At 41.5% G+C, this 11,913-nt stretch overlaps 1 protein-coding gene across 1 annotated transcript; it reads left to right on the top strand.

The window, feature by feature from the left end:
- The first annotated feature begins 711 nt into the window (after window positions 1-711).
- On the top strand, window positions 712-11,227 carry Ccna1 (cyclin A1). Its single transcript, XM_048340827.1, has 9 exons — window positions 712-760; window positions 1,222-1,404; window positions 4,987-5,233; window positions 5,414-5,538; window positions 6,497-6,720; window positions 7,770-7,974; window positions 9,181-9,294; window positions 10,628-10,761; window positions 11,062-11,227. Exons 2-9 carry the CDS (start codon window positions 1,240-1,242, stop codon window positions 11,108-11,110), a joined length of 1,263 nt encoding a protein of 420 aa, XP_048196784.1. The 5' UTR covers window positions 712-760; window positions 1,222-1,239; the 3' UTR covers window positions 11,111-11,227.
- Window positions 11,228-11,913: the final 686 nt, after the last annotated feature.

Raw genomic sequence — 11,913 nt, 5'->3', positions numbered from 1 at the left:
CCTCGGGCCGGCGTGGCGGGGCGCCCCGCGTCGCTCTCCCGAGCCAAGGTTCTCAGGAGCGGGCCGCGCAAAAGACGTTAGCGGGAGGAGTTAGCGGCTGTTGGCAGAACGAGTTCAGTAGGGGGAAACAGTCTTTTCCCCAGCCCGGCCATCGCGGGGTGGCCCGCCGTCCTTCCTGCCCGGGGCAGGGGACAGGGGACGGCTCGCCCGGAGGGGCGCGTGTGCCGCGGTGAGCGCCAGCCCCGGCGCGCCCGGGCAGAGGCGGCGCTGGCAGGGCTGGGGGCGGGGCGGGCTGAGGCGGAGTGATGGGGGGTGGGGGGGGACGGTCGCCCGTTGGCCACGCAGGAGACTGAACTCTCCAAGGGCGTCTTGGCATCTTCTGGGGAAGCAGGTCTAGTGTGGGGCGGGAGGGGTCGTCATGGCGATGCAGCCCGGGAGGGCGCTCACGCTCGCTGCGGTTGGCATGGAAGCGTTCCCCCCCTCCCCCTCCATCCCGCCCCAGCGGGAGACGCGGCGCCGTCGCTGATTGGCTGGTTCAACAGACGCGGGCGGGTTGAAAGTTATTAGCGCCGGTGTGCCGCGGAGACGGCGGCCGCGGCTGGGGAGTCCGGCGACCCCGGCTGGAATCTCCCGACAGTGCCGTGCCCGCCCAGCCCCCGCCGGCGACAGCGCCTCTCCGGCGTCTGCGCCGGAGCCTGTTCCAGACGAGCAGAGAACCCAACGCCGAGAGGAGCGGGAGCCCTCCGTGGGTTCCGAGCAGGTTTGGGGTGGGAGGAAGGAGGTCTCGTGTCTGGTGAGAGGAGGGCCCAGGGGGCTGCAGCACCCTGCTTGTCACTTGGAGGAAGGAGGTGACGCTTTCCACAGTAGAAAAAAAAAAAAAAGAAAAAAAAAAACCTCTTTTTTCTTGGGGTTCATGAGGTGGAGGGATCTGAGCTTTTTAAATGGGAAGGACTGGGGGCCCGCGGGGCGGGAGGCGCCCTAAGGTGTAACCTCACCTGTGGGGCTTAGATGCACTTCTTGGATAGTTGGCCGGATGGCTCTTCTTCCCCGCAACACTCGACTTGGGCTTGTGTGAAAAGCCCTTGAAAAGCTCGGTGTTTGGGCTCAGAACCGCGTCGAATGACTCACGCCTCAGTTTACCTCCGCCTGGAGTTGCGGGTGGAGCGGGCTTGACTCACTCACGGGCCCGGGTCTGTCTGTCTCTCTCCCTGAGGGCCGCAGCGCGCGGAGTCTGAGGCGATGCTTCGCAGCAACTCCAAGAGCGGAGTCGTCCTGCCCCCGGTGACCCGGGGTCTTGATGCTTGCCCGATGCTCACCAGAGCCCAGCTCGGTCAGGATCCCCCCCAAAGGACTGTGCTGGGAGTGCTGACTGAGAATGGCCAATACAGGAGAACCTGTGGCCAGGTAATATGACCCACAAGCCGGTGGGAGAGCGCCATCCTTCCCCGAGGGAGGGGCTTTGCTCTCGGAGGGTGTGGCCCCTACGGTTTCCCTTGAGAATTAGAATTCTACAATCCCAAGTATGGGGAAGTTGGTGCGCCTCCGAGCTGTGGCTTGAACTCAGGGCCCCGAGGTCTGAGTAAAATGATTTTTAGGGCCAGGCTGGGAAGAAAAAATGGCTATCCAAAATAAACCTTGGAGCTAGAGCTCCTTCTGGTCACACTGGTGTTTAGGGTGCTGCTTGAAACATTCCTGGATAACTTTTAGTATGCTCATTGAGAATCAGGAGTGGTTTGGGCTACCATAGGTTACTTCAGAAAAGTTGCTTTGAGAGCAGACCTCTCTCCTGTACTGAGAGCAAACTAGTAGTGGACCTCAGGGGAGTAGTTGTATGCTCTTAATTGGTCATAGGTGCCTTCATTGGAAGACTGACAAATCGAGACAGTTAAATGCAAAGGAGAGATTTGGTTAAGAGGGAAATTTTGCGAGAAGAGTCTAAGATCTGGTACTTTTGAATTGAGAGTTGTGCCCATGTGAGTGGTCTCATTTTAAATTCACAGTCACTGGTGTTGCCTGATGCCACTAGCTTTGCATTTGTCGGCACCATTTCTTCCAACCTTTTAGAAACTTACTCCTACTTCTGCCTTCTCTCGTTAATCCTCCTTACCTCTTTCTAACTACTCTGTTATTCTTATTTATTATTATTATTATTATTATTATTATTATTATTATTATTTTGTGCTGGTACCGGAGCTTGAACCTGGGGAATGGGTGCTGTCTCTTGGCTTTTTCACTAAAGACTGGCATTCTTCACAGAAATAAAGCCACATGTTCACTTCTGGCTTCCTGATGGTTAATGGGAGATTAGTATAATGGACTTTCCTGTCCACATTGGCTTTGAACTTTGATCCCCAGATACCAGCCCCCTGAGTGGCCAGATTATAAATGTGAACCATGGAAGCCTGGCTTTAAAAAGTTGCCTTTAAATAATTGTACAAAGGAGTTTCAATTCAGTGTTAGTTAGAGTACAGTGCATGGTGACCAATGTTACCTCTTTATTCTTTCTTCCTCATCTCTCCTAACCCTACCCATCTCATCAAGTTACCTGGTTCCATTTTCACATGTGTACATTGAATATTACGATTGTATTTTCCAACCCTTCTTTTGGTTGACCTCTCTTTCCTTGACGCTCTCCAATAGGTCTTCTAGCTTCCTGACATGCATTTTGTTAAACTGTAAGCTAATTCTTCAAAGGACTTACAGCATTGTTGTGACTCTATACTTATTTCTAACTGATGACTTTGCATCTCATTCTCCTAGAACTATGGAAACAGCTAGACGAGAACCTCCACTGCTACCATGTGCTATTTACCCTGTCATCCTATCCTGTTATGTGACTGATGTGTTCTGACTCTCATCTATGCCATGTGATTCCCCAAAATGTGCAGTATACCTCATGTGTTTGTGTCTCTTCAGGAATATCTTTCCAATAGTTCTTTCCTCTCTCTGTACTTTACTGGATCAAACCCACAAACATAAAAATACTGATTTTCCTATCTTCAAAATCTTTCAGCACAGAGCTCTTCATAGTGGCTGGGCTGTCCATTTATAGCAACATTTCTTGACAGTTTGTCAGGGTTGTAGGCATGATTCAGATGATAAAGTGCTTGACAGTGAGCCAAAAGTACTGAGTTTCAGTCCCAATCTCAGATCTAAAAAGAAAATAAAAAGAGTTTGTATCTTAATAGCATACAGGCAATAAATAGAAGGTCTCTTCTTCCCATTCCCATCCCCCTTTGTCACCCTTGACTCATCTTTTCCTCTCTTCTCCCATGTAATTTATGAAAATGTTAATTGGTTCTGCTTTTTAAAATGTATGGGATCTTTTCTTTACTCTTGTCCCTTTTAGGTACTATTTTGGCTCAAAAAAATTTTATGCACCTCTCTTTCTAATATATCAAATACAGACAAAAAAGCGAAGTCATACTTTTGAGGCTTTGTTCTCCAGAGTTAGATTGCCTGGAATTTGTAAGTCTCATGACTGGTCATCTGACTGTGATCTTTCTCTTTATACCTGTGCCCCAAATGATCCTTTAAGACAAGTCAGAAGCCAGGTGCAGATGGCTCATGCCTGTAATCCTAGCTACTCAGGAGGCTGATACCTGAGGATCATGGTTTGAAGCCAGCCTGGACAGAAAAGTCCCTGCGAGACTCTTATCTCCAAATAACCCCTCAAAAATTCAAAAGTGGTACTGAGGCTCAAGTGGTAGAGTGCTAGCCTTGAGCACAAAGAGACTCAGGGACAGCACCCAGGCCCCGAGATCAAGCCCCACAATGACAAACACACACACATAAAACCAAACAAATCAGATTGTCTCGTTCCTCTGCCCATAATCTCTCTACGGCTCTTCTGTCCTCATAAAAGCCAATGTTTAAGTGGCTTATAAAAAGCATTTCATTAACTGTGTTTTTTCTTGAAAAGTTAAGTTTAGCAGTACTTTGAATTCATGGTGATCTGGTTATCACAACTTGTGATTGTGGTCTTGTGGTCCCTTTATAGTCCCACTCTACTTCTGGCATATTAGATGTTAGTTGGAGATAAGAGTCTCACAGACTTTTCATGTCCAGGATAGTGTCTACAATCCTCAGATCTATAATCCTCACATCTCAGCCTCCTGAGTAGCTAGGAGTATAGGTGTGAGCCACTGGTGCCTGATTTAATTTTTTTTCTTATTTAGATATAAGCTGTATATTTAGCTTGATAAATGGAAAGGAAAATGATAAAATCATATACTACTTTGGAATTAACCTTCAATATTAAGCACTAACATTAATTTTAAGCAAGATATACTAGGGCTAGCATTTGTATTAGTCCAGTACACCAAGTATGCCCACCTGCCTTGGTTTAGCTGACTTTTCTGACATTCCACATGACTTATCATGTCAGGTGCACAGTACTTATCAACCAGTACCAGTTATCTCAGGTTTCATGTTATAAGAATAAAGAAAAAAGAAGTGATTTGAGAACTTTTCCCAACAGTAATTGCACTGTCTTATATAAAAAGATCTACTTTATAAGAGCAATTAATAATGTGAGTTTACTAATTCATCCTGTTTCTAAAAATAGGACATAAAATGCAACCTTGTAAGTGCCTGCAAAGAGAAGTTAACTATTATGGAAGGGAACTGTAAGAATTCATTAACTGTATATCATGACCTAGACTAAGTACTTATACAATTGTGCAGTGCTATAAGCCTAAATTCAAGTTATGATTTTCCTCTTATTTGTGGTACTTCATTTTGGAAGTGAGCTATAGCTTTTCTTCATTGTACAATCTTACAGTCTTGAGTTCCCTTTAATCTATATGTAAAGAAAAACAACAAATTTTAGGTAGTTGTCTTTCCCTATATTAAACTATAAACTATATACTTTTGAAGCCTTAGTCTGTAGAATTAGACAGTCAGTGCAGATATTTCTATTTAGAAGTCAGACTTGCCAGGCACTGGTGTCTTACCTGTCATCCCCCCACCCCATTTTTTTTTAAGGAGATCACAGCAATCAGATGTTTTTCTGGATCAGAAAATGTCTTTCCTCCAGCTGGAAAGAGTGTGCTGTCTGACTGTGGGGTCCGCGAACCAGCCAAGCATGGGTTTGATATCTACATGGATGATCCCGAGCAGGGGGACAGAAACAGCTGCCCAGGGAGAGAGGGCATAGCATTTGAGAATGTGTATGAAGTAGACACCAGTACACTCAAGTCAGATCTTCACTTCCTCTTGGATTTCAACACAGGTAATCTGACACACGTATGGCTGATGGTGCCCTGTAGTCATTATCATCTGCACTGTTTCAGTAGCAAGTAATTAGCAAGAGAAACCTGGAAGTGATGACTCTTTTCACAATGACCTGTGATGGGTGAGTAATTGTGCCACTTGTTAAATGACTTTATCTGACAATGTTGAACCTCTGCAGTTTCTCCTATGCTGGTAGATCCATCTGTCCATTCTCAGTCTGAAGAAGCATCAGATTTTGGCTCAGATGTCATAAATGTGACTGAATATGCTGAAGAAATCCATCAGTACCTTAGAGAAGCTGAAGTGAGTTTTCTCAACTTCTACTTCATATTAAGTTGTAAGTTCTTGGCCATAACCACTAGTAAATGGCATCATTATGCCACCTAAACATAAGAAATCTGTGAAAAATAATACATCCTCAATCTGACGATCCCAATTTTGAATTGCTCCAAAATCTGAAACTTAAAATACTGACATGATGCCATACATGGAAAATTCCATACGGTGAAACGTTTATTTTATGCACAGAATTATTAAAATATTCCATAAAAGTACCTCTAGGCTATATGTAAGTTTTATAATTTTGTGTTTAAGCTTGGGTCACATCCCCCTGATAACTCCTACTGTATATGCAAATATCTCTGAATCAAAAGAAAAACCTAAAGTCTGAAATTACTTTGGGTTCCTTGTATTTTGGATAAGACATACTCAACTTGTAGATGTGATGATGAGTACCAGTTACATGGTTGATTTCTGTATGACTTAAAGGGTTTACATGTTAAGTATTTATTTCCCTCTCAGAATTAACACACATTGATATTTTCCTTAAATCATTAGTTCATTACATGACAAGTAAAATCCCTTCCTTATTATAAAGATTTGTTTAGCTCTGAATCAGTATTTTCTTGATCTTTGCTCATGAGATTGCGTGTGTGTGTGCCTGTGTGCCAGTGTGCCAGTCTTGAGGCTGATCTCAGGGCCTGGGCACTGTCCTTGAGCTTTTTACGCACAAGGCTAGTGCTCTACCACTAGTGCTCCACTTCTAGCTATTTTGGTGTTTAATTAAAAGTGTCATGGACTAACCTGCTTGGGCCAGCTTTCAACCATGATCCTCAAATCTCAGCCTCCTGAGTAGATAGGATTATAGGCATGAGCCACCAGTGCCCAGTAGAGATTTTATTTTTAAATATCAGCAATACTGGAGAGTCATCTTTCTGTAATTCTAGCCATTTAAAAAGATCCAACCTCTTTTCTCAAACAGGTCAGATACAGACCCAAAGCACACTACATGAGGAAACAGCCTGACATCACCGAAGGCATGCGTACCATTCTGGTTGATTGGCTGGTGGAAGTTGGTGAAGAATATAAGCTTCGGGCAGAGACTCTGTACCTGGCTGTCAACTTCCTGGACAGGTTTCTTTCCTGCATGTCTGTTCTGAGAGGGAAATTGCAGCTTGTTGGAACAGCAGCTATTCTTCTAGCCTCGTAAGTGTTCTTTCAGCTTAGATCATGTGAAACTACCTCTTGTCAAAACACTTGCTTTTGTTCTCTATTTATTGAAGACATTCAATGCATAACAATTGAAATTATTCATCCGTTGAGAAAAGATTATCATCTTTGTAGAATTTACCAAGGAGCTGAATCTTACCCACATGTTCATTCTTCAGTTTAGATGGTTAAAATTTAGAGAAAAAAATCCGATATCCTGACTAAAGCAGCCATCAGCTCAAATTCAGAAACTAATTGAACTATTTTGCTATGTAGTCTTTTGACTGCATTCCAATACAAATAAAATCCTGTTTAAGGAGATTTGATTACACAAAAGCTGTCTTTATGATCTAGCAAATAGCCCATAATCATACAGTTTGCTTATTTGGTTACAGTACCTAAACAATTTTAGCTGGTTTCTACTTCCATCAGATTTGTAACAATACTTATTTGTGCCCTTAAGTGACATGTTGCCAAATAGTAGACCCCTTTCTGGTCTTTATGCCTCAAAGATGCTAGTTATTAATATGTGAAAACTTTCTAATATCTCCCCAAAGAAAGCAGAAACAAAAGCAGAAGGGAAGAAGTGATAATAGTGAAATTATATCATTATTTTATCTTTCTCTTGGCTATTACATCATTTGCTAATTCAATAAAGTTGAATATGATCTTTTAATAATCAAAGGCTCATTGAGTTCATCACCACATTCTTTTCCACAAAATGATTTGGAGACTATAGGATTAGTAGGAATTTACATGTCATGTCTGTCATTGAGAATTTTTCAGTCTATCAGAGGTTAAGACCTACAATTCTCATTTGGCAATGGTTTCTGATACTAATCCCAAGAGGCAGTACAGCATATTCTGTAATATTCACATTCTTGGTCTAGAAATAAGCTCCTAATATTTTCATATCCCTCTGCTATTCTGAGATTTAAGTAGAAATAGTGATATATAAAGTAGTTGACAAGGTCATGTTGAGAGATGAGGGAAGTAGAGCCATGAGTTCCAAACTTTGCTCTCCCCAATTCTTTTATCTTTCCCAGGAAATACGAAGAAATATATCCACCTGAAGTGGATGAATTTGTCTATATAACGGATGATACATACACAAAACGACAACTGTTAAGAATGGAACACCTTCTCCTGAAAGTCCTAGCTTTTGATCTGACAGTACCAACCACCAACCAATTTCTCCTTCAGTATCTACGGCAGCAAGGAGTGTGTATTAGAACTGAGAATCTGGCCAAGGTAGGCCACGTGGTTCTAAAAACTTCCAGTATCAAGATTGAGTCTTCTTTTCTAATTTTTTATCTTATGTTCAGGAAGTAGAGCTAATCTTATGAACATAACATCTGATTATAAAATATTACTATTGTGGTCAAATTCAGCAGCCACAGATTGTTTAAGCATCCATGCATGACTTTAAAAAATAATTCAAGTTTGGAAACTCTTTAATAGATACAGACCCATGTAAGAATTAACTCTTGGGGAAAAAATTAAGTGTAAACATTTTTTCCTCTGTTTTTTTGTTTGTTTGTTTGTTGCAGAGGTGGTATTTGGGGTTTTACCTTAGCACCTCATGCTTGCTACATCTTGAATCACACTCCTAATTAGTTTAAAACTCATTCTGATCTTTTAAGTAATAAAACATCATTTGGTCATATGGAGTTACTGAAGTTTGATTTACAGCATAAAAGTATGAGTTTGGTCAACTTGCTTACCAACACTACAATTTAGGATATTTCATATCTACATCTATACATCTATCTGTCCATCCATCCCTGTGCAAAGAATAATCAGCATGCCTATATACATTTCCCAATATATTTCTCCTAATATATTCCCACTGGCATTATTTTAACCTAGGAACCATATTCACTTGCCTGCTGAGTGAATAGATTTAACATGGATTTTTTTCTTTATGGCTGAAGGCTTTGCTCCTAATGTAGGTGCCAGAATGACACTACTTTATCTGATCAGCAGAAGGAAGCCATTTCTAGCATAAAATGAGGAAAATAACCTATCTCACATGCAGTGGATAGGACACATATAAGGACATTTAAATTTTATTTTAGTATAAATGTTATTTAGTTTAAGCAATGTCATACCAATGTTAATCTAGTGAATTATTTTGACTCTTTGCTTATCACCAAATGCACAGTATATTTCTAGATTTTCTTTCTTTTTTTTTTTTTTTTTCCAGTCCTGGGCTTGGACTCAGGGCCTGAGCACTGTCCCTGGCTTCATTTTGCTCAAGGCTAACACTCTGCCACTTGAGCTACAGCGCCACTTCTGGCCATTTTCTATATGTGTGGTGCTGGGGAATCGAACTCAGTGCTTCATGTATGTGAGGCAAGCACTCTTGCCACTAGACCATATTCCCAGCCCTATTTCTAGATTTTCTTATTCTCAAATTTCTAACTGAGGTTTTCTTTCTCTCTTTTTCTCTCTCAGTATGTAGCAGAACTGAGTCTACTTGAAGCTGATCCTTTCTTGAAATATCTTCCTTCAGTGATAGCTGCAGCAGCTTATTGCCTGGCAAATTACACTGTGAACAGGCACTTCTGGGTGAGATCCTTTCCTCTTCTTTCTAGGTGAAATTCAAGGTCAGTGCTACATCTGTCCAATAACCTTTCAAGGTTTAGAACAGTCTTGTTTCTTGTGAGGAAAAATCCCACAACTGATGCTGAATCCTGCAGATTATCTGCCATGACTTGGACTCAATGGCTTTACTCTATGTGGAGCAAATATGGTAAAAAGTAAAGGAGATGGTGTGGCAGGCTCATTCCACAAAAGCAAGCCTGGGAACCTTAGCATCCACTGCTTTGTGCAGAGAGCCTTCACAGTGCAGCCATTGTTACTTCAAGCAAAAAACTGTTGACCTTTAATCTTGCAAAAATAACAGCAAAATACAACAAACCCCAAGTCCAGTAAGGACAGCCACCAAGTTTAAATCCCCAAAAGAACAGGGCAATTGCTATGGTGACAAGATCAGGAATGGTCCTCTACATTTTGTTCAGAACGCTCATTTCCCTGCTAAAAGAAGTGGAGTGTCTATTTTTATTTTCTAGAATTCTTCCTCTGTGTGTGTGTGTGTGTGTGCATTCTCTATTGTATTAGGGTTTGAACTCAAGGCCTGGGTATTATCCTTTAGTTTTTTCACTTAAGGCTAGTGCTCTTCCACTTGAGCCACAGGTCCACTTCAGGCTTTTTGGTGGTTAATTGTCACACATTTTCCTCCCTAAACTGGCTTCAAACTTGGATTAGCAGATCTTCGCCTCTTGAACAGCTAGGATTACAGGTGTGAGCCAACAATGCTTGGCAAATACTTATTTCTTTTTTTTTTTTTTTTTTGGCCAGTCCTGGGCCTTGGACTCAGGGCCTGAGCACTGTCCCTGGCTTCTTCCCGCTCAAGGCTAGCACTCTGCCACTTGAGCCACAGCGCCGCTTCTGGCCGTTTTCTGTATATGTGGTGCTGGGGAATCGAACCTAGGGCCTCGTGTATCCGAGGCAGGCACTCTTGCCACTAGGCCATATCCCCAGCCCAATACTTATTTCTTATGTTGTATTTTGACTAACCATCTTTTACATTCTATGCAAAGTAGATGCTTAGGGAAGCAGGGGCTTTTTAAGAAACAGTAAAAGTCTCACTCATAAGGCATAAGGAAAGTGATCTGCCCCAATTTAAGAATTATAAATATACATTATGGGAAATAGTAGAAACTGAGAAATCTACAATACTGGTTATTCTTGTTAATATTTCATGTCTTAAGTCTCTAATTCTTCTGAGCTATATATGGATAATTAATAAGAAATTAATTCACTTTACTTCACAGTTGTTTCAGATTTCTAATATCATATAAGGTTATATGAGGCATTTTTTTTCTTTTGTCTTGATTAGCCAGAAACCCTTGCTGCATTTACAGGCTATTCATTAAGTGAAATTGTGCCTTGCCTGAGTGAGCTACATAAAGCATGCCTTGATATACCCCATCGGCCTCAGCAAGCAATTAGGGAGAAGTATAAGGCTTCAAAGTAAGTTTTTTTTATCTTGGTTCTTTAAAACGTAATGGGGTTATTATAGTATCAGCAACAGAAATAGAATAAATTGTCTATCTGGCTTTTGGGGTGGTTAATTGGAGCTAAGAGTAAAAGCAAACCATGAAAATTAATTTGGAAAGTTCTGGATTTATAGTTTTTATAAATTTCCACATTTTAGTACATACAGGAAGCTAGATTCTTTGCATTCTGCTCAAATTCATATAGGATTTTCTGTAGCCTAGTGGTGATTGTATAAAACTGCTTGGGCTGACCTTGTTGTGGGTCTCATTTCAGGTATCTGCACGTGTCTCTCATGGAACCACCTGCAGTTCTTCCTCTGTGAAGTGTCAATGCTATAGCACTTCCAAAACCCAGCCATCACATCAGCAGACTTGCTCTTAATTCTTGCAGGTTGCATGCTGGGTCAATCAATGTCCATAGAGATGACTTTTTAAAAATGTAAATTCAATTCTCTTAGACTTTAGTAGATGATATTATAGACTAGCATTTTTAAAGAATAAACAATTTGACTTATGATCATGTGTTAGGTTTATTTATTTGTTAGCCTGGCAAACACAGTGCTTGGAATTTTAGTTGAAAGTGTTGCAAGTACCATCGCTATTTCAAGCATTTTCCTCAGTCTGTTTTATAACTTAGGCGTGGTATTCATATTAAATGTTCTGAGGCATGCAGGGATTTTCATGTTAGATCAATGGCTTTTTCCATTGTTTCTCTTTATGTTCTATAAAACTCTCCATAGATTGGCAAAGGAAGGAAAGACCAACTCAGGCAAATTGGTGAAGGAATGTGAGCACGAAGTGTGTATTCCAGCTTCCCTCCACAATCCCAGTCAGTAAGACTAAATATGTTCAAGTATCTCTTGCAGGTGACACATTTCATTGTTGGTCATTTGTAAAAGGATGTCATTATGTCTACATTCAGCTTGTATTTAGGCACTCATTAAGCATGTTATTTAAATCTTAACATGTTTTGGGAAGTAGAAGAAGCAGACTTCAGCGGAGCAGGACTTAAGAACAATGAAATCAACTCTTCTTTATTCACTTTAAACTTTGCTGTAGCTTATTGTATTCAGATATTTGTCCCTATAGTCAAATACCTGAGAAAAACAAGGTTGGAAAGATTACT

The sequence above is a fragment of the Perognathus longimembris genome, chromosome 3 (assembly GCF_023159225.1).
Source record: "Perognathus longimembris pacificus isolate PPM17 chromosome 3, ASM2315922v1, whole genome shotgun sequence".
Lineage (NCBI taxonomy): Eukaryota > Metazoa > Chordata > Mammalia > Rodentia > Heteromyidae > Perognathus > Perognathus longimembris.
The sequence above is the reverse complement of the archived record's forward strand: the minus strand, read 5'-3'. Positions and strand labels throughout refer to the sequence as shown.

What these genes read in the sequence shown, in the direction of transcription:
- Ccna1 (XM_048340827.1), top strand. Translation starts at nt 1,240, where the DNA reads ATGCTTCGCAGCAACTCCAAGAGCGGAGTCGTCCTGCCCCCGGTGACC. An exon ending in CCTCTTGGATTTCAACACAG is followed by an intron (nt 5,234 to 5,413) that starts GTAATCTGACAC and finishes GAACCTCTGCAG; the next exon opens with TTTCTCCTATGCTGGTAGAT. An exon ending in GCAGCTATTCTTCTAGCCTC is followed by an intron (nt 6,721 to 7,769) that starts GTAAGTGTTCTT and finishes TATCTTTCCCAG; the next exon opens with GAAATACGAAGAAATATATC.